At 43.0% G+C, this 27,965-nt stretch overlaps 1 protein-coding gene across 18 annotated transcripts in view; it reads right to left on the reverse strand.

The window, feature by feature from the left end:
• Positions 1–27,574, reverse strand: part of FNBP1 (formin binding protein 1) — a 92,894-nt gene extending 65,320 nt beyond the window's left edge. For all 18 annotated transcript variants that reach the window (XM_059486408.1, XM_059486422.1, XM_059486421.1 and 15 more), the window contains exon 1: positions 27,375–27,574. In XM_059486408.1, coding sequence (XP_059342391.1) covers positions 27,375–27,398 — 24 coding nt within the window. In that variant the 5' untranslated portion in view covers positions 27,399–27,574. The remainder of the gene's footprint in view (positions 1–27,374) is intronic.
• Between the last annotated feature and the right edge of the window lie 391 nt (positions 27,575–27,965).

The following is a 27,965-nucleotide window of genomic DNA, read 5'->3' on the forward strand; positions in this document are numbered from 1 at the left end:
ACTATTTCAAACCAAGTCAGCCAAACCAGACTAGGTTTCAATTTAAGTTATGTCAGTTTTAGTCAATTAAAGAGGCACTGGAGGCAGAACAGCAAAAGTAATAGTACAAAGTTACAAAACCAGTAAAGAACCTTAAGTGCTTCAGGACTGTGTTCCAGAAACTACAAGAAAGTGTGTAAGAACAACTGGAGTTAAAAAAAAAAAATCAAACTACACAAAATAAAATCCTTACTTCCAGCCATATAAATCACCCTTGAACCAGTGTAGCATCAGTCACTCAGCAAGAGGATGTGTGCATTCTGCAGAAAGGGAATACACAGACTGAAAATGTACATGTTTGCCTATATACAAATCTCAATTTCAGGCAGTTTCAGAGCAGGAGAGAAGGCAAAATCAGGGATAACAATGATCCTCCTCCTGCCAGGGGGCTCAGCTCAGCCTGGAGTCTGATGCCAGCACAGAGAAGCACCTCCTGCTCTGCTTCAAATATACAGCCACTCCACCTCTGGGATTATGCAGGAATCAGGAGAGTAATGCAAACATAGCCTTTTTAAGGTTTCTGATAAAGAGGTCCTCTAGCTCTCCCACACCCTGCTCTTCCACAATTTACATTATTTAACATAAACACATGCATATAAAATAAATACCCCATGGGGAAGTCCATTAGTCACAAGTTTACGTGGATTCACACACTCCTGATTTAGAGAAGGGAAATCTCAGGCAGGGAAATTCACCCTGTAATCCCTGTAAGCAAATTTAACCACCTTTCTTGGTACAAATCTGATCTGATAAACTAACTTATTATCCTATTGTGACCCCATCCAAAGAGGAAAGGTCAAGGTTTCCCAGAGGAAAGAATGCCTTTCAAGGGGATCCTGCCCTTCAAGGTAATCCAGATTTCAAGACAGAGCAGGTTCACCCTGAAAAGGCAACCCTGGTGGTGGCTTACCCAAAACTCCCACCCTGCATCAATTCTCAGAGCATCATCTAGATCAGAGTTGGAATAAAACCCAGAAATGGGCTGGCATCCCACAGAGAGACCTGCTGGACTGCTCCTAAGGCCTCACTAGGCCAAGCTGGAAATAAATAATATTGGAAATAAAACTCCCTGAGGAGCAGTGTAAGAGGAGCACACGGTGGTGCAGCTGTCAGACAGATCAACCAGGGGAAGATGCTGAATTTCTATTTATAAAGTGAGATGAGGCACTTGCCCTGTGCCAAGCTCCAGGCAGAACCCCCTCAAAAGTAAAGCACTGACCTCTACTATCAAGAGTGAGACAAGGGGAAGTTTAACTCTGCAAATTTGCTAAAGAGAAGAGTTTCTGTTCTTTTCTGGGCATGGAACAGTGCTGGCCCAAGTGCCATTTCACTCAGCAGCCAACGCCCCACAGCACCGTGTTACACTGGGGTCACGCATTCCATTGTCCCTTCCCTTTGCTGAGTGCCTTGAGGATGAAAAAAAGTCAGTAAAATTGGCAACACCATCACTGGCTGAGCATGGGATTGCAAAGGAAGGGCAGTGCAGCCAGAGGGACACCACACAGATTGTCCTCCTTGCTCCCTGCATCTGGAAGGACACTGAAGGTAGGCAAAGGCTCTGAGTTAATGAATCAAGGGATGACAGGGAACAGAAAACGTGTCCAGCATACCCTTCAATTCATGGAATCCCAAAGTCCAGGGACACATGTAAACAATGCAAAATAGGAACTTCTGAAGAAGAGATTTTTGAGAGCAGTTAACAACATCATGCCTTCAAATAATCAATATTGAAAACACTTTTTGGAAATTGATTTGCTTTCCTTAAAGTTCATTACAAAAATGCATTATCAATAGGGAACTAGAGTTAAAAACCCCCATCAATTATTCTGGAGTCTAATGAGAACAACACATGATTTTCAGCACAAAGATTTCACCTGGCAGAGATGGTTTAGCAGGTGAGCTGTGCCACTCTGCAGGGTCAGTCATCAGCTGCAGGAGGGCTCAGGTGCCCCAGGAGCTGCTGTTTCAGCTCTCAGTTTCAATACACAGACTCTCCTCTGTTCATTTTTGCAGCATCCTCACCCTTCCAGTCAGGGAGAACATTAGGAAACAATAAACTCCACAGGGCTTTAGCATTCAAGAAAACAAGGCAAGAAATATGATGCAATGTTCAGTAAGAATGCTCCCACATGGCCACAGTGAGGGAGAAACAAAAGGTCACACCACACCTGTTTTCTCAGAAAAAGAACCACCAAAACATTTTCTGGAAGAATTCACTACTTTCCTCTGCCTCAGAGACTGGTTCACACCTAAGAACATTTTGTGAGCAGAAATCCTGCACTGACAGTCAGCTGTCTGTCACAGTAGGCTCCCACCACAGCCTTCGTGTTACTATGTCCTTCCAACCTGCCAAATCTCACATTCTCCCAGATTCAAGTGCCTGTGCTTATTGTGGTATCAGCTTACTAAAAAAAGAATAAACTTCTAATTGCCCATCACAATATGCATGTAATTAAACATCTTGTGGAACTGTAACTTACCCCCTTCATCAGATTCCACCTGCTTCCCAAAGCCAGCAACATGTGCCACTAAAAACTTCCCCAGGTGATGGAGGAGCTGGAACAGAGGAGCTGATCCACCTGACTCAGGTGGGAAAGCAGAGCTCCTGATGCTTTAAAAAAACTGTTCAGAGCTTAACATATTCTTGAGCATGCCCACAAAAACTGAAGCTCAAAGAGGGAAGTAGAACTTTAGTTATTAACTTGAACAGGAATTTGACATCCAAGTACCCAGAATCCTTTGACTATTTTAACCCCAAGGCAAAGTGTGTTTTCTAAATTCATTTTCTAACTTCATTTCTGTTCCCATTAATTCTCTCCTGGTGCTTTTACCACTGCCCAAATAACCTCCCATGCATGCATTCTTTCTGAAATTCAGTTGCGTGCTTGTTACCCTGACAATGCTTAAAATGGAAATAGTGCTGCCCATTTGCTTTGCTTCATTTGAATGGTTACTTTAGGCTGTCAAATCCCCTTCACTTCTCAACTGCCCTCCTGAAGTCACATTCCCCAGCTATGTGAAGTATTTTGGGAAGAGGAAAGTTGACCATTAAGGGAAAAAAAAAAAGGCAAAAGAAAAACCTTCTTCCCATTTCTTGGCCATATAACATGGAGTACAACCAATTATTGAGCAATAAAGTGTTGTTCATGAGGTCTTTGAAGATCAGCTCAGTGAGATATTCCTTCCTCTTTCTAGAAGGTTTCCATCTATTGCAAAATAGTTCAACACATGGCATTCAGATTCAAGGATGGACCTTCACTCCACCAAGGGGCTTCTCCAGCCTTAACACTGAAATAAAGGGGAAGCCCTCACTTTCCTCTTGAGCTGCAGCCAGACAGACTCACCCTGCCCAGCTCCAACACACAGCCAGGCCAGAAGGACTGGGGTCTCTACTCGGTTTCAAGTGTGAACAAAACATTAGATTCTAGGAGAATTTACCAATTAATTCTGCAATTTAAATCTTCCTGTCAAACCTGCCCAGAGTAGATTGAGCTGGCAGCATTTCCTGTACCAGTATCAGGCTAAACTGTCACTGTCACCCTTTCTGCTGCTGTCAGGGGTGACAGTGCAGAACTGTGAAATTAAGAATGCTAACATGGAGACAAATAATGAAGAAAGACTATGATGAAAAGTCAGATTCTAATAGCAAATGAAAGGCCTTTATTTTTAGCATATGCCTCCTGTAATTCTCATGCAGCAATGCAATAAAAGACTCAGGATTCTTGAATATTCAGAATATTTAAAGACTTTCTACTATCTCATTCCCCAGTGAGTTTGATTCTGTTTCCTCACAAGATTATTTGTTTACTTTCATTAATAACAAAAATAGTAATAGGGGAATTAATAGCTAATTTTTACCTCTGATCATACCTTCTCCTCCCATATCTTTTTTTTTAAACACTCTCATTCACTTTCATAGGCAAAAAGGAATTAAAGTGGAGATCAAGAATACATTACAGTGTTCAATTTTTAAATTACTTTTTTGGATTCCATGGTTTAACAACTTCAAATTATAAAAATAATTAACGAGAGGATGAGCCCTTCACAGGCTCGGCTGAGTCCCATATGGCACTCCAGTGCTGGCAGAATGCAGGGGAATTCAGATCACAGATCCTCAGAGACCTACAATAAAGCTATATGCAAATGTTAACAGTCTCCAGGCAAATTAATAATGAAAGAAAATGCATAAAATACAGGCTAGCACTGCAAGAGCCTTCCAGAAAACAGAGATGAGTAGAAAATACCAAAGCAATTCAGCATCTGTTGACTCAGCCACTACTGATGAGAATCAACTTCCCACACAAAACTTGTCAGCAAGTCAGTGAAACCCTCAGTTAATGACACTAAACAAATATCCTGATTATATATGGAACACAGGACACCAACCTTTCCCTTCCTGCAGCAGAGACAGGGAACAGTCACAGCACTGTGGAGCAGAGAGGGATGGGGCAGGGACACCATCTCTGCCAGGCTCACACTCACACGGTGCTGAGGCTTCACTGGTTCTTTTCTGAGCCTTCCATTCCCCCACACATCCGGTTCTTGCTAACAAAGCTATTTATGAGCATGTGCATTTGTCATGCAGATCACCTCTTCAGCCACACATGCCTAATTTTATTTTATCCTTCAAGTATTAAATAAATTCCTCCCAACCTTTTCACCAGGAGTTCTGCTTGAGCTGAATAATAAATAGACCAGAGAAAAAAGCCATCTTACTTGCCCATCTCCATCTTCCCTTCATTGCCACCCCCTAAACACATTTTTCCATAAAGCCCTCAAGGTTAACCATGCTATCACTTCCATTCACCTGGTAACTTTATCTAGCTAGGAGAACACAAAAAGAAACGTAAGATTCTTTGCGGCATCATTAGGAAACTGAATGTATTTCAAACCTGTGTGAAGGGGAATTGACAGAAAGCAAGAGTGGAAACAAACTATGTTTTATGTTGAAATACATTTTATGTTGCTAGATAAACTCACCTCTACTGTGTTGCCTGTTTCAATAGATATTATGAATAAAGAAGTTTCTGGGCCATATTTCAGTCTTGCAATGCTTAACCTCCTTCAGCATTTTGCTGAAGCTGGAAAGCAAAATAAGTTCTAATACTTATGGCAGGTTTAATTTGGGTAGAAAATAACATTGTCCCAGTATAATAGCAAGGCCCTTTGCACAGCCTTGTAATTGCTTCTGAGACCAACCACACTCATCCCCACCCCAAAAACCACCTTCCACAAACTCAAGAGTGACCCCTCCTGCTAATTAATCCAGGGAGCTGTCCCACAGGCAGGTTTTGGCCATACCTTAACCCTACCTGGATAAAAACCTGACTTAATTCAAATAAGAAACACTTCTGAGAAAAACCATGAGCAGCTGGCACAAAGACCAGCACCTGGAGAGCACCATGAATATTCCAGCTGCTCTGAGGCATGGCCAGTCCTGGGAGCACAACCAGATCATCAGGGCTGACAGGGAACCAGTTTGATTGCAACATCTCCCTAAAAGATCCACCTACAGCAGAGCTGCACAGGAACATCCCCACTAATGAAAGGGGTGAGCTTGGTGCTGGTGAAGGTTCAGCCTGCCTGTAGAGAAGGTGCCCAACACACAGCACTGGGTCACAGAGCCCACAGTGAAAGCAGCAAAGCCAACACCAAGCTCCCCAAGCAGGGCTGGGAGGGAGAGTGGCTCTGTGAGCAGCAGCAGGTCAGCAAGAGGCCAGCTCTGCCTGCTGGAGAGGTCACTGGGAGTACAGCCATGGTGACCCACTTTAACAAACACCTCTCATGGAAGCCCTGCAAAACCCAGCACGTGGCTCGCGGGGAGAAGCTCCCGGGGTGAGTACAACCAGTGTCATCCACTGCCAAGGCATTCACACACAGACACACACTCTCAGTGTCTCCTTCTCTCTGCTGACAGCTTCAACTGTGAAGTGAAACTGCTCCTTTTGCAGCAGCCAGAAGGTTCTGAGTCACAGACCACAGAAGCAGTGGAGCTCCAGGAGCGGGTGATCCTACAAGAAACCTCCTGGTCTTGCCCCCAAGGGCTGCTCTTACCCCTTCTTACTCTGCCCCAAACCCTCCATCATCCTCCCCATCCTGGGGCCAAAGCAAGCCTCCTCCTCCTCCCCCTACGCCTTGGTATCCTGTAGAGGATGTGGTAAAGCAGAACTTGCAGTTCCTCCATAGCAACAGGGCAAGTAACTGTGCTAACACAGCAGGCAGGAAGGAAGGTGAGAGGGGATCCACCATCTGAGAGAGGATGTGGTTGCTGCTACTGCAGCAGCTCAAAGATGCTGCAAGAGGTAAGATAACAGAGAGGAGTGATTAATTCTGGGGAGGGAGAAGGCAGGAGGATGTGATCAGTTCAGTTGCAGCAGGACAGAGGTGATGAGCAACAGGTGATGAAGAGAAACAGCAACTGAGCCAAATAGTGGTTAGTGAGGGACAAATAAGAGTACCCTTCATTTTCTTGGAACAAAGGAGTTTTTGATAACAAATTATGTAGGTTACATGTCCTAGACTGCTTGGACAGATGTACATCCATCATGGAGCAGTAGGTGCTATTTTGGTTTTATTCAAACAGGTACCTGAAAAGGCCATACTGAGGCATCACGTGCTGTTATCAGTGGGAGATCCTTCTAAAGATAATGTCACATCTCTTGAAAAAGGAAATGTGCTTCTTAGAGGTGTCACAGTTTCATGCTCTTGTGCTCTTGAAAATGAATTTTATAGCTCTCTTTGAATAAGGCAAAGCTCAAAAAACACCATTTCAATGACCAAGGACACTTTTCATAGATGGCCATGATGCAGCAGCAATTCATTTCCTTCAAATAAATTTATACACTTTGAGGTTTGAGGCACTGCATGACTTTGCCACAATGAGAACCATCTGTCACGAGCCACCCATTCAGAAAGGAACACTTCTCAAACCTACAATTCTGCTTATAAAACACACTCAAGAAACCCCAGAACAAGACACAGTTTTGTTTCAAAATACATTATAATGTGCAAATTACAACCCAGGATGTAAGAAAGCTCTTAAAGAGCAAGATAATAAGAGAGAAACTTCAACTAGTGCCAGATGTTAGGTTGGACAATTTTTATTGAAGGACTGAGTGCATTTCAACCTTTTCATGCACTTGTTCAGTTATTTAAATTGGAGACAAACATGCACATGCTACTTCTTTTGGTGATTCTAATGCAATTCAAGTGATTTAAGTGAACTTATTTGTTCAATTCAGCTGATTTAAGTGAACTTATTTGTACTAGGTATGAGGATAAACAGCAAAATCCAGACTCATTAGCTAAGCAAAGGCTCATAACTGCTAAAATCTACTGGGACCACAGAGATGATGCATCTCTACCATTAGAATTAATTAAACCCACAAATCTCATTAAAGAAAAAAAATAGAAACTAAAAACAAGGAAACAAAACAAAGCAATGCTAGCCTCCTCCTTTTGCTCATCCTGGGGGAACAGGAATGGGATAAAGATTTGGTTTTTGCTGACAGAATCCAGAGCTGCAGCCTGAAAGCTGCAAGGACCCACAGGGATTCGCTGTTCCGTGCATTATAAACAAGAACTTTGAAAATGAGCAGATCCTCCTGGTTTGTGGGGCTCTGCTGCTAGGAGGGGATAAATCATGAGCTGCAGCAGAGCTCCAGATCCGAGCTGCCTCCCCCAGGAGTTGCAGCATGGTAACAATGCTAAATATACTGCTGCTGTTGTTCCAGGAAGGGTTTTCAGTTGACAAATGTTGCAACTTTTCACTGTTCCCCAGCACCATCCCACTTCCCCCATTTAATACACACCCATTCGTTTCTTCTGGAATTATTTGAACAAATGCAATTTTAGAGCTAATTCCCAGTAAATCTTTTTCTGTCTGGCCACATCTTGGATTAACTGTTGACTGATTTTCATCCTCTTTTTTTTTTCTCCCAGTCTGTGAAGCTCTCCCTTAATAATACCAGCTGTTAAAACAAAGATCAACAAGAGCTCTTGCCCATGGTTTCCCCTTTGGGCAGCTGTGTACTGATTATTAAAAATGAGCCATAAAGTGTTCCTGCTTATTGCATGGTGTGGGTAACTACAATAGAAAGCCAAACAGGCCTGCTGATCCATTTAAAAGAACACACACAAAAAAGACAATTCTGCCCTCTTACCCAAAACCATACTGCATCACAGCAGCAGAATCTTATCCACAAGAACAATACTTCAAACTGTAGCAGTTTGTGGGAATGTTTTTTTGTAAATTAGCTTTTTGCCCAACTTCACCACAAACCAATGCCATACTGGTTTCATCATGTAGGATACCCAAGTTGTTTTATGCATCCTCAAAGTCTAAATTTATTAATTAGTATCAAACCTTTTTGAATATGATTCAGCTCTGAGCACACAGTTGGAGTTTAGGAAAGGGATTTTGGGGGATTAATTTGATTTTTTTTAATATCACCAATTAAAAACAACCAGTGACATTGTTACACCTTGCAAATAAGAGTCCTTGTTCTCCCTCTATCAAAATTAGCTCCAAAGACAACAGTTAAAAAAACTAGCAAAGGTCTTGTCAGGTATGCCTGGTATTCTCAACAGCAAAACTTCTAATCTCCACTAAATAAATCCTCTGTGGGTGTAGAACTGAGCACGTGAGCAAAGCTCTTTGCTGCACAGGTTAATGCAAAGATGTATTTATTCACTAAACACAACAGCCTTTACTCCTTGCCACCTCCTCCCCTGGCTGTGAAGCCAGAACTGACCAAACCCCAGTGCAGGCACCGTGTGCTTCCAGGATGTTTATGCAGACACTCATAAAAGAAAAATGCTGTAAAAATCACTAATTCAGCTTAGCTTGAGGCTGAGTCCCAGAATCACTGGAGCAATGGCAATAACCAGGGTTAAAAAAATAACCTCTCCCACTTCATGGTGTTCCAAACCATTCCCTAAAGTTCAAAAGAAAAGTGAAGATGTGAACTGACTGTTCCCTCCTCTCATTTCCAAATTAAATGGAACAAACTGCTGAAAAACTTCTTTGTAGATGGGGTTCAGAAAGCATTTAATACCTTAAATACCATGACATGACATGACAAATACAATCCCAGATTTTTCAAGAACCACTTCACACTCAAGACCAAATAAGATTACTGCTGTGCCTGAAGTATTTCTATCTGCCATTGCATTCCATTTTTAACCCAGAAATTAGATTAGGTGCTTCCACTTTGATCCAAGAAATAGTGAAGTTTCCAGAACAGGAAGATTATCAGAGATATATGCAACTCAGAAATCTAATGCAATGGATAGAACAACAATGTCAGAGTGTATAACATTTAAAATGTCTGCAAACAACAAAGTTGGTCACTACAAAATATGCTAACAAATATATTCGGTTCAAAGTGCACTCATAATTCAGAATTATCTATTCATACACTCCACTCTGTGGAATGGAGTCAAGCTACACTGGCAAAAAATGGATAAATTCTGGAACTAGGCCAGAAATATAAGCAAAGAGCCAAAAGAAAGCTGTAGAGATTCTGTGCCTTAAATCCATCTATTGGGGTTTCTCACAAAGTTTTATTACAATAAAACCTGGCCCTTCATGTAGCTGTTAAAATGGAAACCAAGACAGACCTCTAACATCCTGTCACATATTTTTCTTTTACCCAATACCTTTCTCCTCTCAGTTTTTCACTGATAAACATTCAGGTAGGAGCTTAACCCCAGCTGCATCTGCACTCTGCAATGTCCTAGAGTCAGGCCATTTGTCTCAATTTTGACAAAAACATTGTTTCAGTCTTATCCCAGTTGCATAAAATATTCAGACTTTATGTTGATCCTTGCCATGCTACTCCTCCTCTACAAAAGACAACAGCACCTGTACAGCCACAGAATTACCGAGCTAAAATATGGTCAGACCAAAACTAATGTGGCAACTCTACCACTGACACATCTTGCTAAGATCAGAAACATCCACCTGTGCATCAAAGCATGAATTGCTATTAATAATAATTCTTCAATTACTTCAGTCTCTTATCCTTTGGAGGAAGAGAGCATATCTTCCTATTCTCACATGCTCACTTCTGTGACATTTCTATGAAGCTTCTCCTCAGGTAACAGCTCCCATTAACTGCAGTGTGAGTTTGTGTTACATCAAAGTTTAAATCTGAGGAAAAGTAATCGCATTTCCCTTAACCAAATAATCACTGCACAAAGCCTCTCAAAGTCCACTGGGTCTCCCCCTTCTCCCAACAGAAGTTGCTCTCAGTTCTAAGACTGCAGCAAAACGAAATGAATGCATCAAAGTAGGTGGAATAAGAAGGGAGAAACATTGTGCAAAATGCTGACCCACCAGAAGCATACAAAGCATTTGTTCAGCGGTGACAATGAATAATTTAATCTGAGGCAAATTACCAAACAAACATCAATTAAATTACATGCTAGACTACAAGAGAAAGTTCTCCCACACACATTTCAGGTTTGCAGAGTCAATAGAGCAGCACAATGCAGCCAGGATTGTGACAGAGTCATTCTGGCTGCTCACTCAGGGATGCTTGACATTCTCCACAGTACATATGACAATTGCAAGAATCTAAAGAGAAAGAGGTAAATTTAACTCCATCACACTAAATAAACATTCACACAAGAATAAAGAGACCACGTGTCACCCAGCCTTGTAAAATGCAAGAAATCAAGAGTTCCCTGCCCCATAAATGACACTGATGAAACGTGCAGAACCAGAGTTCGTAGCACAATTGTCTCTATCACCCATCCATTTTCAGCACCTGAGCAGAAAGCATTCAAAGCAAGCTGCAGCAGCAGCAAAGATTCCCCTGTCTAACAGCAGCCTCGTTGTGCTGAGTGCTGCCTTCACCCCAAGAGCTCCAGAGCTGGGCCCAGCTCTCAGAAATCAGAGCCCCGTGGGGAGCCGCAGCACAGTGTGGTTTGCTGCCTGTGCCACAGGGATGCTGCAGCACAGCCACACTCCCAGCCCCAGCACACAAAGCTCAAGTTCACTCTGCTGACCATGCTGTGCCAGCCAAGACAACCTGAAATTACAGTTTCTAGAAAGTAGGGCAGCTACACACTGTCCAAACCTTTTGGTCTGGCTCCCTACACAGCCTCCGGCCTCTCAAAGAAAAACAGAATATTTTATGATAATAAATCAACAATTACAGTTTCTTTTGACCAATATGGCTTGGAAACCTAAGCATTAGGAATAAATGACATTTTGCCATCCTGAGCTAGAAGAGCAAGATCCTTTGATCCTTTAAGTAAGGACTGCTTCCCTCAGCAAGGAGATTCTGCACTAAGCTGGACAGGCCAGTCTGGCTGAGCAAAAGGGGTAATCCAGTTTTCTTGTGACAACAATCTCATTTCCTTAGGTTCCAAAACCACATGTGAATATTTTATAACTCATGCTGTAACAATGATGACACCATGATACAGATTTCAAGCTTTCACTGCACTTGAAGAAATAAATATATTTACAATACCATAAGTAAATAGCCTCCTATTAATACAGTTTTCAGACAAAGTTGTGAAGAAAATCACTACCCAATTTAGAGCAGTGCCTGTTGGAGCCAAGATTAAAAACCACACTTGGGTCACACCAGTCTGACCACTTGCCTCTGCTCACCCCATCTTCTAGAAGTACATGTTTGCCTAAATCCAGGAACAGAGGAACAAGGGACAGCGTGGAACACTGGATTTTTTAGCTTTCACTAAAGTATTTGGTTCAGCCTCTAAATAAAATAATCTACTTCAAGACCTTGAAAATTGACTTCTAAAGTTTTAAATTGTAGCAGTTGTTGACAACAGTTCCAGCTGCCAGGCAGAATATTGGTTTTGAGGAGGAGTGTGTTGTCTCACCAAAGACAAAAAAAAAAAAAAAAAGTTTAATGTCATATCAGTTCTACTCTGGCATTTAAATAGTAACTTAAAATACACATAAAATGAGGTTGAGGCTGCCTCCAGCCTCATTAAAACCACATTATGTTACAAGCACCATAAAGTCACCCCAGGACATTTACCTAACTGCAAAGGCAAATATTTTTGCACCATAAATCCTATGCATAAAACCATGCAATAAACATATCCAATAGCATCTGGATAAAGGCACTAATAGAAGGCTCATATAATCAGCTATAGAGTAAAACCTAGAGCACAATGAAGCTCCAAGACAATTAATACTACCAGGAAAAGCTCTTACTAACTTTCCCAAGGCCAGGATGCAGAACCATTCTGAAGTACAGATCTCCAAATTCTTTATAAAGCTGGTAAGGCTACGGCAAGCAGACAAGAATTTAAAACTCTCTTCTAAGGAGTTTAGAGCCAACAAAGCTCCTGGTATTTTAGTGCCATTGCAAGCTCTTGTAACACTGCAGGCATTTAGAAGCAGCAGCAAATTAATATGCTGCACCAACTCGTTTGGTGAACAATCTCATTCAGATCTTAAGCTGCTTGTCCGGGGTTCTGAATGTGTGAGCAGGCTGAAAAAATCTGAGGCACCGCAGATATTTCCTGAAAGGGTGCTACAGTTCTTCCAGTGTAAAGCTGCTTGCTGGACTTTGCACTGGTTACTGGGACAGCAATAAAAAGCATTCTTGTGTCTTGAGGGCAAACAAAACCAAGACCACCACACCACATCCATCATGATGTGCTTAGTCAAAGGACTAACACAAACCATGGTTAAATGTTATTAAAATCTTTGTCGTGGAGAGCTGCTGGTTAAGTTTGGGTCAGTGTGACAGCACAGTGTGTGTTACAGGAATATTTCTTAATTGGTGTATTAGGACTCTGTAATGGCAAAATATGCTGCTCACAGAGCAAATGGGGTGGAACTTTGTGAGTAAAACTACAGATATGTCACCCTGATTTCCACTCTTCTCCCATTCCCGGAAGATCAAGTGGAAGGCTATCACAGCACCACCAACAAATAAACACAAGGAATGCTTACATTACAACCTGCTCCTTGTGTTTTCCTATCACAGCAGTAACAAACCATGAAGCATTAAAAGAGGATGGCAAGCACAGTGCTGCTCTTTTCTGAAATTATTGTGGGAGGAAGTCCAACAAATGCTCGTCATTTCCACAAATAATGGATTCCCCAACTCTGGCATAAACAGTGCCCACAAATTGCTCACAAATCTGTCACAAATTCACTTCTTCACAAGAAGAATGATTCTCCATTTAACATCAGCAGCTGATAACACAGCACTAACATCAAACACAGCCAGCTCCCAGATAAAAGTGCTGCAAACAGCTTAAGAGCAGACTGACATCTCACCAGAGAACCATGAATTTAGGTCAGCTCATTGCTGTGCTGCTCAGCAGAGGAACATGAAACAATGTGATGTGCACAGTAAGATGTTGGGCACTTGGGCTCACTGTTTCCTGCAGCAAGAGAAGAACTGCAGCTCATTTTCAGTGCAACTTCTGCAAACTTGCTGCAACTGGACAGGCCTGCAAGGTGGAGACCAGGTCACTCCTCCAGGAAACAGAATCTCCCTTTCTGGTAACAGCCACAGGATTCCCAGTGCAACAGTCTCCACAGACTCCACATGAAGCTGATTCCTACATTATTTTTGCACAGGGCCATGTAGGGCACCTCACAATCACATTTTTAAGGAGTAATTCATTCCTCAAATGAAAAGAAAACACACACATTCCATCCTCCCTTTATCAGGGATATGTGAATATCACCCCCACACAACTTCAAAAGTCTAGATTGGGAGGGTTTTAAGCAGATGCCATTAAATATTGATGTTGTATTTCATTTTTTGCATGACTATTTATTTGAAGAGAATTAATTAGTACATTGAAAAAACTCTTTGAAATGTGGCTGTCAGACACACACACTTATAACATCCAGGGAACACTGCAATACCTAAAATATATTGTACTATCAGCTTGCTATATTGATTTTCAATATCAAAAGATACCTAAAATAAATAGAGGATATCTATTTTATTGTTTGTCCCAGACTACAGTAACTGTTCAATAATTACAATTTGACAATACAGAAGAACTTCCATAACAAACATGAGCACAAGAGAATTTGCCGTATTTTACCCCAGACAAGAGGAGCCATGAGATGGGAGAGCCTGAGGATTTCCATGTCCTTGAGTGTCTTGTGCTCCATCCTTCCAATCTTTCTTGTCTTTACTTCATGTCATATAATTTGCAAGACTGGGACTGTCAGTGCCTGGATTGCACAATGCTTACCCAGCACAAGGGGGTGGGAACTTCAGCAAAAAATATTTCCAACAAATCCAAGTTCATGAAACAAACAAATATTTAAATGAAAAAAACAACAAAACAAAACAAGGGGGGTCTGGAACAATACAGTACTTTAATCACTGCACTTACTAAATAAAAGCAGAACCCAAGCATTACAAGGATTGACATTTTAAAAATGACACTGAGGCATTCCTCAAAAGTCTTGCTGGATGGATTTGCAAATAATTTATTACTGAAATGAGACAGTACTAGCCATTTACTCAAAAGCAGAATATATTAAAGGACAAGTCCTTATTTTTGTGGAAGAAACACCTAGCTTTGGCTATTACAGCTCATCAGAGCAAATGAAAGCTCATCGCCTCAAAATACTTTTTTAAAATTTGCAAATATCTTGCTATTTTATTATCTTGCTAAGTCACCATCACCAAGTCTCTCTCCAGTGCTCTGGGTCTCCCAAAATAAGTTATTTTCTGCTTGGTGTATTCAGCTGACCTACAGGACCCTGGCTAAATGTGACACTTGTGACACTCAAGTCTGTGAGAGGTTATCACACTGCTCTTTAGGCAGCAACTTTGGAAACAAATGTTGCAAATTCTAAAGTACAAGATGATAAGATAAATCTTATGAGTAATGCAAGAAAGGCAAAACAAACTGGTTTGGAGAATAAATAATCTACTCATGGGAAGATGCATGGGGGGGACATGGGAAAATCATGGGATATTAAAACAAAAGAACCTGCCCTGCTGCACAACATTAGGAAAGTAAAGTTTCTCTTTAGCAGAGGTCAAGACTGAGGTGTGAGGCATCTGCACAACATCTCAGCCTTCCTCTTCTTCTCCTTTCCCTCTTCCTCATATCTACCCTTTGTTTTTTTCAGATCTCATCCATTATAAGGCTGCAGCTCTGCCTGTTGGATTAAAGAGCTCCAACACACAAGAAATGCTTTTGTTAAAAGAACAAACAGGAACCTCCTGTCCAACCTTTGACTTCCATGGGCCTGAGCTACTGATCTTCACACAGCAACTGCAGCTCCTGGGCTCAGTTCCCTGAACGTCCCATGACTCCCCAACCATTTTATAACACAGGGATAGAGCAGTTGCTTGATGAGCAGTTGAATCATCTAAAAAATATGAAAGAGGATACTGACTTGAATCTAAGAGATGCTTTATCTGCCAAGCAGGGAAAGCAAGTTTGGCCTCTGAACCAGACTGATTTAGAGAGGAAGAGGAAAACAAATGTGTTTACCTACCTACAAAGAAGGCAGGGAAAGAAAGAAAATTTCTCACAAATTGACAAGAACATCCCCTCCCACAGTGAGGACAACGAGGTCACTCAGTGCTCTACAGCTGTTCCAATGACAATACCTTCCACTTAAAATAGATTTTGGAAGCTACAACTCTGGCCCAAAGTTGAGTCAAAACTGCTTCCAGACAAGGAAGGGAAAATAAAGGGTTTGTTTTTCACAAAGCCTGAAGTTCAAATTCACCTCTCCAAATTTTTGGCTGCTAATTCATGGCCCAAACTGGTGGGGCAAGAACCACCAGGACCAGGGAAGTTTATGTTATGAGAGAGACATGGGCAGAGCATCTCTGAAGCCAGGGGCTCAAAATGACAGCACCTGCCAGTTCCCATCGAGGACATCCAGAATTCAGACAAATTCTCTAACAAAGAGCCACCCTAAAACACTCCAATTCATCAAGTCCTCAGGCCTTATGGATATACTTGAAAAGGATTCCAACATTCTGGAAAAACAAAATTACTGCTTACCTGGCTTGGTCTGCAGAGTGAGATGGACCAAGACAGAACAGTTGTCATGTGGGCTCCTCACTTTTATTTTTTGAGTGCTTTTGTACATAAATGACATCCAAAATGATCAGTGAGCACATCTAACAAGGCTATGGCACTTTGTAGTTAGTTCTTGTTTGTGAGCACTTACTACACCAACTAAAGCTCAGGGACCATGTTTCATTGCTCCTCCAAGTTAAAGAAAAGTAAAATTCCAAATTAAGCTGAATGCAACCACGACATTTTAATCCTTACAAAATTCACACAGATTATGGACTCTGTAAATGCGCACAAGGAAACAATGTTAACACTTTGTCAAATAAAGGCATAACACAATATGCATAAGATCCCACATTTCCTCTGTAGTGATTATTGTTTCAAAAATGGTGTATTTCCTGGCTTTAAGATGCCTAATTCTACTAATTTGGTATTTGTAACCATATCTATTTTTGGAACAGCTATGGAACACATACACAAAGGAGAGAAAACAAGTTCTAAATGCAGTGCCATGAATAGAGCTCTATAGTTCATGCATCTTTTCTTCCATAAGAGAATCTGAGCATTAAGAATTGTACCACGCAAAGAAAATGTATTATGGTCCCCTTTTGAAGGGTGGTTTGTGCCTGTAGCTTTTTTCTGTTACTTTTGGGTTCATCTTCTGATTATTTTCAAAATTCTCCTGTCCACAAAAGCTTCTTGAAGTGCATTAGGGCTTACCCACCAGTCCCAGACTGTTTAATTCAGCCCTAATACCTTGAGGAAGCTTCAGGATGGATTGTTGCTGTTCTGATTAAAGAATCAATCCCACCCCCTGCCAGGAAGGTTGGATGGATGCCTTGTCCCCAGAGGGAAACCAATGGTGCTCCACTGACCAGCACCTCCCAAACACCACGTGTCAATGTACAATGAATAAAACCCCCAAACACTTCATTCTTGCATTCTAACTCTAAAAAGGGGGGTCTGAAATTCCATTATTTTGACATTTTTCATTTGTTCAACTCTCCTAGTGTGGATTCCGACTTTTGATTCCTCTGTCACTATTCAATTTATTTCTGTTCCCAGAGATTAACCCACAAGCAAACCACTGAAGGCTACACCAAGCCACCAGCAGATTCAAGTCAATCCAAATGTCCCTAAGTGTGTACATGAAACCCATAAATATCATGTAGAATGTCTTCTGACCTCTGTGTGAATGGAGCACACCATTCTGTCATGCTGTTCCCAACCATCCAGTACTTCAATACTGCTAATAGCCAAGTGAAATATTTATATTTGTGTTGTTTAGCTCAGCAAAGGTTTTTGTTAGTGGAACAATTCAACACGCTCTCTGGACCATTAAATGTTGGCACTGTGATACCTTTCTGTCCAAGACTAAGTATTTTCCAAGAGTGACAACTATGCAGACCCAGTCTCCAAGGACGCCTAAATTAGGTGCATGTGTTTCAAACCAGCACATTTTCTAGCTGAAATTGTAGTTTGCCAACAATTACAGCTTTCCCATTTCAAGATTGTTTCGTGTCAATCACACTGAACCTCTGGAAAAGGAGCTTTCAGCAATTTTATTCTTAATACAGGACTAAGGATGATGCAGACAAGAATCAGAATAGGAACCACAATGCAGAAATAAAACCAGCCCAACAGTTATCCAGGGGAGGAGAAGGTGGGGAGATGCTCACCCATATCAGGAATGGATGCAAAATCCTACTCCCCCTTCAGGGTGGTCTCCTGGGCTGCTCCAATGCATCCCAGAGTGACACATGCATCCACACAGCCAGAGACACTTGATTTTATCTTTAAATAGAGCTGGAACCCAGCTAGCCCCCCTGCCAAAAATAAGGCTGTAAATCCCCAGGGCACTGATTTAGACAGGCACAGTCACACATGTCATGTGAGATGCATTCTCACTACCTAAAGGCTTGGCTGGGGCAATTCTGGGTTTCAGGTAAAGCAGGCAGCCACAATCTGTGATGGGTGCCCTGAGCCTGGGGCTGGCAGTGCCTTGGGAGGATGGAACCTCTGAGATCAGCTCATGGTGGTATCCTTGAGAAAAGGAACCCCTAACCAATATTTCTATCACTGAAACATTTGCTTAGGAGTTGTTTTGCACACCAAAACCTGAGGTAGAGCTGTGCAGTTTTTCAGCTTTTGAATGTTAAGTTACACATGCCAAAAGCATCCTGTGTGAAACCCAGATGTTTCACAGCTCCAAAGACTTGTAAGGAAATAAAGGCTCTTGACCAGCACAGAACCCTTTCCTCTCACCCTTTATTTTTAGGCTTTTCCAGTGACTACACATGAGCAAAAAGATCTCAGACTGTTATACTTGGGAGAGACAGCCAGGATGGGTGAAAAAATATTTCTGTAGTGCTCTATCACAGCTCTCCCTGTTCATCCACTGCCAGTTTTTCTTTTACTACAGCAAAACCTGAGTTACACACTCTTAATGACTGCCACTCCTGTAAGACCCACATTTGACAGATCAACAGCTCTCAAGAGAGCAAAAATATTTCTCTTCCCCATTTACCTTTTGTTTGAGAAAACACACTTTCATTCACTCCCTGCTCCATGCCAGTCATTTTTTTCCTTTTTGTAAATACAAGATGAAAGTGCTAAAGCATTTCTCTCTGCCTCAGAGAGTATAACACAAAGTGAAAAACATTATCTAAACAAATTTTGAACTTATTTGCCAAAAAATTCCTTCAGGCTTTCTGCACAGAATGAGTGAGTGAAAAACAGCAGTGCACACAAATCTGGATAAAGCTTTTATTTGGGGATGTTGTCAAATACTCTTCCACAGGGAGTAAAGATGCAACCACAGAAATCAATGTATACATTCTAACCAGTACATCAACTCCACTTAAACACAACATGGATAAAGCCACATAAAATAGCAATGCTACAAAGCCAGAAGAGGACTGCTAGGTCTCTGCACTACTCTTCTGTTTTACTTCTTATCTAATCTTCATCCTTTGCTCCTTGCTTATTCCTTCCCCTTGTGCACCCACTGTACTTTCTCCTGATCCCATCAAACTCTTGACTTGCCATTGCTAATGCACTAATCCCATTGCACATCCTGAGAGCAAGGCACAATCCCACCCACCCTGCCCAGAGCCCAGCCCTGCTCTCTCCATGTGCTTTTATCCAAGCTGGTTCCTTGTTACTGACTGGTTCCTTGTTTTCTTTGTTTAAATTCATTTGCTTCTCCTGAGCTCATTTCTGCTGCTTCCTTCATTCTACCAGTCCTCCCTTCCTCACTGTCAGAACTGCCAATTTGAATTATCTCTCCTCAAATGACCCTCTCCATCCATCATCCCTGGCACTTCCATCACAGGAACAGTTCCTAGACGAGCAGACCCAACTGTCTGTAACCAGATCCTGCCATGATCTCCAGTCCCTCTCCACACTCAGCCTCCTGAACCAGGTGCTTTCCTGTGCCCACACACCTCACCCACCCTCAGTGAGTGTAACAAGAACCAGTCCACGAGGACAGAGGAACCGGTTTGCTGCTATTAACAAAGAATCAATCAGAGTGGTCAGAGGGATCTTTACCCTGACTTGGTGCAGCCATGCTTTCCATCCCCCTCTCCCTGCTCTACCATCAGATCTGTTCTGCCACCTTCTCCCTCTGGGTGCCAACCAAGGAGCTGCCCAGCTCCACCCCGCCCTTCAGCAGCCATGGCAGGGCAAGTCTGGCTGCTCTCCTGCAAGGAGACTGAGCCTTCTTCAATTATTCTCTGGGTGACCTCATCTTGCCCCACAAAAATCCCTCCAAGGCCAAAACGAAGCCAGCACCCAGGAAAATCTGGTCAGTAACATCTGCACTGAGTACAGGCAATGTGGTGTTTTTCCAAGGACTTACAGGTTTGTCTGATTGAGGAATATTTTCTCAACAACAGCAGCAGGAATATCCCTGTTCAACAGCTTCTGTCTGCCAAATCTCAAACCTTGCTCCAATGAATGGGAATGTTACAGCTTTCTAAAAACCAGAGAGGTGTCGTGCTCAGCATGTGCAATACACTGGCCTTGGGAACAACCCAATGATCCCAACTGCTCTGAAACCAAAAAGCAAGAGGCAGGCACAGAAAGAGCCTGAGCACCCTAACAGGGAAAAAATTTAAGCAGCAGAAAATAGATTATTTTAACAAAAAATGTTAAATATATTCCTAATAAGAAGGGCTGCCAGCTCAGTCTAGAATAGAGTCTGAGGCAGAGAAAACTGTCCAAGGCACCAAATAAGCAAATTCTTGGTGTTAATTGGAGAAAAATCTCCAGGAATGCAGCTGGGAATAAGGAATATGCCCAGAATCCTTCTCCTGTCACATGGGTAGCACTCCTTTATCTGCACATCCACAGACTCAGAGCATTGAAATTAATTTTTGAACTATAAAATGAATAATTTATGAGAGAAATTGTACCTGCTATTCCCAGAGGAGTAAATCTAAACACTACAAACTACCCTTCCCCTTCAGGGAATGGATGGCACCAGCAGCACTTACAGCAGCCCCACTGCAGGGGCAGAACTGAAGGTTTGAATTTATAAAAACACTTCAGGTACCAAACAGAAGCACTTTGAAAAACACTGAACAAGAGATGGCCAAGTGACACATTTAATGGAAGAAATCTATATTATTTCAGCTACACAAGAAGAAAAATCCACTCTGGGATTGCCTCAGGATTAAGAACTATCTGAGTGATTTGGTAGCACATTGGGGGCCATCCCTCTAAACCAGACATTAATTCCCAAGTGACTCCTTTTCAAGTTTTATTGCTTTACAAGGTTTCTGAGGGCAGCTGGGAGATTGCTGTTGTTCTTTTGATTGTTTTGCCAATTAGGCTGACTCTTCCTCATATAAATTAAGGACAACATTCAACACAACTGCTTCTTTCCATGGTTTACAACATGATCTGCTTCAGTGATCAGCAATGGACACCAGGCAAACAGTATTTCATTCTTGAACTTTACTTACAGAAGAGTTCATCTAGAAGCCCTTCTGCAATTTTTTCTATTTTTAGATGCAAGAAGAAATATATTATTTAATTATGCCAACAAGCCATTCTTAATAAACTGAGCCAAAAGAAATTATTGACCAGGTTAATGAGTTTGTCTCCAAAGAGTGGTCATGTTAAATTCCAAAGGGATCCAAACCACCCCACCACACCTGCTTGAGAAGAAAGAGTAAAAGTATCATATCCTCTACATACATACTATATATATAGATAGATATACACCACTTTTTCATTATTTTAGAGCCAAAGTCGTTGACTGAAGAGAATGGCAAAGACTGCAATACACCAAGAGACAACAGTGTTTTACCAATTTAACCAGGTTACAGTTTTCAGGAAAAAAAAAATATAAAAGCAGAGTTTCTAGGTGTGAAAGGAAGAAGTTTCATCTAAAGTGTACAATCGTACTGAAGGGGGAAGTTATTTAAAAATATTTACATGAACACTAAGGAAACTCAACAAACCATTGGATTTTGACAGCTGGACTGGATTCAATGTATAACCAACCTCAGCAGCAGTATTTCAAACAGGATGAAAGTGAATTTCCAAAAATTCATTAGCAGGTTACCTGTCCAGCAATCAAAGGCAATAATGTAAAGCAGGTTATTAAGTTAAGGTATCACCATGCAACAATGGCTCCTACTCTTTATGTGGAACTCAGCTTTTGAAATTCAGCTTTAAAAGAGTGTTTTACAGCTTTTGAAAATCTGCCGTAAAAGAATGTTTCACAACATGAGTAACACTAATGAGCTGCAAAGAGACCAGAAAAACACCGGCTCGTGTTTGACTGCCTTCCCCATATGGCTCAAGGAAGCGGGGGATCTCGAGCAGCCACAATAAGGCTGCAAGGGAAAACACTGAATTCTGCAAGTCTTGACTCACGCTGAAAGACCGTAAATCTCCCACCCGTTAATGAATAGGTAGGAAATACGAGAATAGGTGGTTTGACAATATTATAAAAATCCTCTTTCTTAAAGCAAGTCAGAATTGTAAACTAAATTACTCAGACATTCACACATGAGAGTCCCAGCAGCTCTCCAGGTACCCACAGGGAATCTTTGCACTCCTGCAGGTGCCAAGGGTGCAGCAGGGACTTCTCACACAGCCCCAAAAACCTCCCACCCTGCGAGCAAAACATCACCCTAAAGTCTCTTTTTAAGCTCATGGAAAGGACTTTGATGGCACCAACTTTACAATAAACGAGCACAGAGGCTGCAGCAGCCCCGAATCCCCCCCTGAGCTGGGCACGCACACGAAGGAAGGTGAGAGCTGCAGAATGCAGATATTCTGTAATGACTCAGCTCCTATAAACTATTTCTCACTCACTAATCTGCATACACAGGCTGACCACTTTAATATCCCGTATTTCACTCGCTGTTTTATGTCAGACAATTTTGCTACCTCAAAACTGTCCAAATAACTATGCAGAATACTAAACTAATACTACTTAACTAATAAAAAGCGCGTTTTGCTTTGAAGTGCCCATCTCCAGCACTCTGTGTACAACTTTTACTAAGAGCTTTAGAATAATCAAGCAAAAATTATAAATATGATGCATTCATTAGTGACCTCAGCCTTTCACAGTATTTGCTCTTAGGGTGCTTTTATCGTCTATTTTTGTGAGTGAAATTCCAGACTCATTGAAATATACAAAAGCTAACATGTTACTGCTCAGGAACCAAGTTTCTATGAAACTGACACAAAAAAGGGTCAGGGATACCCAGCTCTGCCTCTGGGAGTTGACTTGTTGAATGTCAACAAGTAAGTTTCACAGCAAATTTAGAATAAAATAGACGTTTCAGAAGGGCATTTGCCATCGCCACAGGGGAGGATTGTCTAAGCAGCAAACATTCACCCACCCACCTGTGAAGGTTTGGCCCATAATGGAAACTCTCAGCTAATCAGCGTTAACCCATGACTTATCATGAAAGACTAATTACTTGTGTCCTTTTCCCATCAGACACCTTCTCCTTTTCTTTTAAGTCTTGGAAAACAACACTTAACACCCAACCCCAAAGAGCTTGGGGGGTGAGGGCGGTAGGAGGTGTGAGAATGGGATGGGTGGGATGACACGCAATTCCTATTGTCTGCAATCAGCTACAGGGCTGCATACAATAAAACTGGATTGGCTCAAAGAGCAATAATCAAACCCAGATCCAGCCCTGCAGATGCTCTTACAAGCAGGAGAAAACAGAGTTTTCATTGGAGATCACGTGTGAATACTGAGCCCATTACAGGCCCTTGCAATGCCACCAAGGTCAAAATCACCCAGGTACCCAGATGGTTCCCAAATGTGAGTCACCCCGCCGTGCAACACCCATCCATTGCAAACACTATTGAAGAACAATGCTGCATTCAAGCAAATTGCAGAAATGCAAGATTACAGCTGTTTAAACACAAATTCTGCTGCTGAAACAGAGGCATAACTAAGAGGAAACGATTTAGCAGTTACAAATAGCAAGGGGGCCTTCGAGTTCTCTGAGTTGCACCTATGTGGAATGAACTCTAAAAGACAAAACAAACCCCCATATGCACAAACCATGTGTTTTCATAGTAAAGCATCCTGGAACACCCAATAAACAAAAGGTGTGGTCCCCAAAGTATCACTTCCTCAGGAGTTGGCCAAGAGAGCCCCTTGCATTCCAGCAGCAAATTAAGAGGCGTGCAAATACTGAATATCCACCTTCTCCCGGGCTGAAAGGACAGTGACAGCTGTTAGCAGCCACCCAGCTTTCACAAAGGTCAAGGAAAAACTTGATTAAATCACCTCCCTCCCCAGGCTTTTTTTTTTTTTAATTTTACACTGAATGTGGAAAAAATCCCCACAGCGACAAACCCACAGTATCTGCACTTCTGAAACATTCATAACAAAAAGATAAAACTTTCCACATTCAATCACTTGGCAACCTGAACCTGATGTGCTGTGACAGTGTTCTGAAAAGGCAGAATTTTCCTGGGCTACCTAACCACAAATTTACACAAAACTCCCCCAAACTACATCCTGTACCAAATGTCATACTCAAGAAAGTTCATTCCATTCAATACACCAGCCAGAGCCTTTTCTAACCTGAAGACAAGCACCAAAGTGCTGAGGTCGGTTTCAGCTCAGTCTGCAATGTAATCCCACTTGTTTCAAGGGCTTCATACCACACAGAAGGACACTGGTGGGAAGTGTGACACACACTTATGATTTTGCCCACCAAAGTGCCCTTCAGAGGAGCTGTGGGTGCCATGCTCCATGTTCTTTCCCATTAGCCAAGAGAGGGAAAAGGTGAAGGAGATCCCAGTGTGCTTTTCCAGCCTGTTGTCCCCAAAGCACAGCACTGAAGGTACAACAAGGTGGGTGTGTGCACCCCTACATAACCTTTACTTATCACTTCCACTCAAGTATTTAGAAAACACTGCCAGTTTCAAGAATCAGACATGAAATAAATATGTGCTACACCCCTACCTGTCAGCCCTCAATGCACCCTTGAACTGAGGTGAAAAACAAAAATGTTTTGGTGCAGTGCCTGCACTTTGCCCTTAACCCACTGCCCCCTCCTCAGCCCATGAATGGTTGGAGTACAACAGGAAGGATTCTGCAGGGCTTGGGTGGGCAGAAGCTGCAGGCAGGGTTACAAGAGACCTCCAGGTTTTGTTCTGCACCACAGAATTGCTGGGAGGCCCCAAACGAGCTCATTATCCCCAGAACCCCACCCTATACAGGACAGAAACGCTGCATTACGACATCTGATAATTCACTTGTTATGGATTCTTTTACACTCACAGGGACAATGTTGAGATGTTACCCAAAGTCCAGAATCAAGTGAAATAGCAGAAGGAACTCAACAATAGGATTTGCAAGCCAAAGGCACAGGAGGCACTCACATCAGAGCACGAGGCTAAAGCCTGGTTTGGGAATAACTCACACCTTGCCAAAGGGATTTTAGTGCTTCTGAAGTATGAGGCTTTCTGCAACCAGGCTTTTTCTCCCCCAAGGAATGAACAGAAATTCTACATAACTCCAATCACATTACCATTCTATGAGCTCTAAAAAGCAAGCTGATTTTACTTCTTTGCTAAATTTAAAGGGTGAATCATGAACATGCGTTCAGCCTGGTAGATCAGTAATACAGGGTGCAAGTCAAGCCTGATCAAACATTGCTGATTTTTCTAGCAAATTTCTGAAGTACAGTTAAAAACATTTGCTTTTGCCTCAACTTTCAGGCCTTCAAACCACATATGAGTCACATGTAGAACAGGCATTTGCTGCTTACCACACCTGCTCCTGAAAAACCATTAAAAAAAAAAAAAGACAACTGAGTTCTAAAGTAAATGGAAATTTAATTTTGTTTAAAAAAGAAATGCCATGATCAACAAAAGAAAGTGGCATATATTAAATACAGGTTGCCTGTGTGGTTTCCTTCCCAGTGAAAGAGAGAACACAGAGTAAGAAATCAGTTTTGGCCTAAATACCCAGAGCACTGGAAACCGACGTGATTTCAGAGCTCTGCCCAAATTAAAAGGGAACAACTCCTGCCAAATTTCTATCCAGAATCATTCATTCTCTTGATCCAACCCCTTTCCTCAGTAACCTACTACATTTCTCACAGTGCTACACTGAGGACATGAGAAAATGATACTTTGCTGCTGCTGAAGACAATTTCAGAAACAAAATTATCGGATTAAAAGTTGTTACAAAAGCAATTTGTAACTGTTGCAGAAGACGTAAATGGCTGCACACACCCCTACAAATATTACATAAAAGAAGAACTATTTATAGGCACTACTCTCTACTACCATCCTGGTTCAGGAACCTCAGTATTGCTTGCAGTCTTAGGAGTTAAAAAAAAAAAAAAAGTTCATTTTTTGGGAATTCAGAGCTTATTTCCAGTATAAAAATTGTCACATCATGCTGCCTTTTACTTTAATTCCATGCTAACTCTTCAGTCTCCTCCCAAAGCATCCAAGATGCAGAAAAAGGAGGCAACCGCAGGTTCTCCCAGAAACATTCCCATGCAGCAGAGCTGTTCATACACTGATGAATCAATATAGCATCACTACACTATTTCACCAGCATTTATCACCTTTCTTTCTATGCCATATAAAACCACACCAAAACAACCTCTCCCAGTCAGCAATTGCTCCCTAATTTACTGCATAAGTCCAACCAGGTCTGGCTAAAACATCACTCCGATGTCACAGCAAAAGGGGATGCTGAGCTGCCTGCCAGAGCGGGCCAGGAATGCACCCAGAAAGGGCAGCAATTAGCACATCTAAAATAACCATTTCTACAAGAGGCAGCTCAAAAGCTCAGATGTGTCTGCATCTCAACTCGCGCCACAAACACATGACTACAGGAGGGAATCCTGCAGTGCTTTACAATCCAGATGACCCTCTGCCACTTATTCTTGACTTCTTCATTCAAAACACCCTTTCCATCCCCCTCCTCCCGGGCACGGATCTGTCCCAAGATGTTCCTTGTCCCACCGCTCGGGGAGGAGCCGCTCCTCCTGTCCGCGGGTACCAGCCCTGCCAGAGCCAGCAGGTTTGCTCCATGCTCCACCATCAAACATGGCTGCACCGTGTCCTCTTTGTGATTGAATATGTGGAACAGCTCTTCTGCCTTCCCAGACCTCTTTCATCTCCCTTCCCTTATTTCTTCTCATTAGCAAGGGACCCTTTCACATCGCTATTGCCCACTTCTCTTTCCTTTTAACAGTCCGATATTTTTCATTAACGTTCCACCGTCAACCAAATGCATTTATACTTTCCAGGCTCTCCTCAAAAGCATCAAGGAGCTTTGAACATTGAAACCCTCTGCACCATTAAAACCTGCTTTATTTACACACAACACAAAACTCTTCTCGTAAAAATCTCCGTCCTTCAGCTCCAGCGTGGAGTGAAGCCCCTTAACAGCAGCGACAGGAAATTTTATCATCTGGCTTTTCTTCCCTGCAGCTCCCTCTCCTGAAACCGGACCCCCTGTCCATAGATCCACCTCGGAGCCTCCCGCAGCAGCCACACACAAAACCCACCCCACGCTCCGCTGCGAGCCCAGCTCCGCTCCCCAGCCGCCGCCGCTGCTCTCGTGCTATGGAGCTTTTTAAAAAAAATAATTCCTTCAGCGAAATTAAATCAAACTCCTGAACCTCCGCTGGGATTTCCCTGCAGAAGCTGTACATGAAACTTTCCGGAGCGGGGAGGACCCCCGGGCTGAGCTGCGCCGAGGCGGCGGCGCGGAGCGCACCCGGCTCCGCTCACCGGCCCCGGGCACGGACCGTTATGCCCCGGTGCGGCTCCCGCAGCCCCGCTCCCCCCGCGCCCGCACTCACCCACAGCTCCGTGCCCCAGCTCATGGCTCCGCCGGCGCTGAGGGGCGGGCGGGGGGCGCTCCGGTGTCACTATGCCCTGGCTGTGCCTGCTCGCCCCGGGAAGGGCCGTGCCCGGCGGTGCGAGCGGAGCGGGCGGGACGGGCGCTGCTCACCGCCGCTCCCGCCTCATCGCGCCGCAAAATGGCCCGGGCGGCGCGGGGCGGGGGGGGCGACTGACAGCTCCGGGCTGCGCAGGCGCGGAGCCGTCGCCGCTGCTGGCACGGGGGGGGACGGCCCTGCCGGCAGAGCGCATGCGCAGCCCGGGCTCGAGGGGAGCGGAGATGTGGGGAAAGGGGATCGGAGGGGAAAACGGGGATCTGTGGGGAAAAGGGGGATCAATGGGGATCAACGGAGAAAGGGGATTGGAGGGGAATAGGGGGGATCTGTGGGGAAAATGGGTATCAATGGGGAAAGGGGGATCGGAGGGGAAAACGGGGATCTGTGGGGAAAAGGAGATCGGAGGGGAAAAGGGGATCTGTGGGGATCAACGGGGAAAGGGGATCGGAGGGGAAAAAGGGAACAATGGCGAAAAGGGGGATCGGCGGGGACCGG

The sequence above is a fragment of the Ammospiza nelsoni genome, chromosome 20, assembly GCF_027579445.1.
Source record: "Ammospiza nelsoni isolate bAmmNel1 chromosome 20, bAmmNel1.pri, whole genome shotgun sequence".
In the NCBI taxonomy this organism is placed as follows: Eukaryota; Metazoa; Chordata; class Aves; order Passeriformes; family Passerellidae; genus Ammospiza; species Ammospiza nelsoni.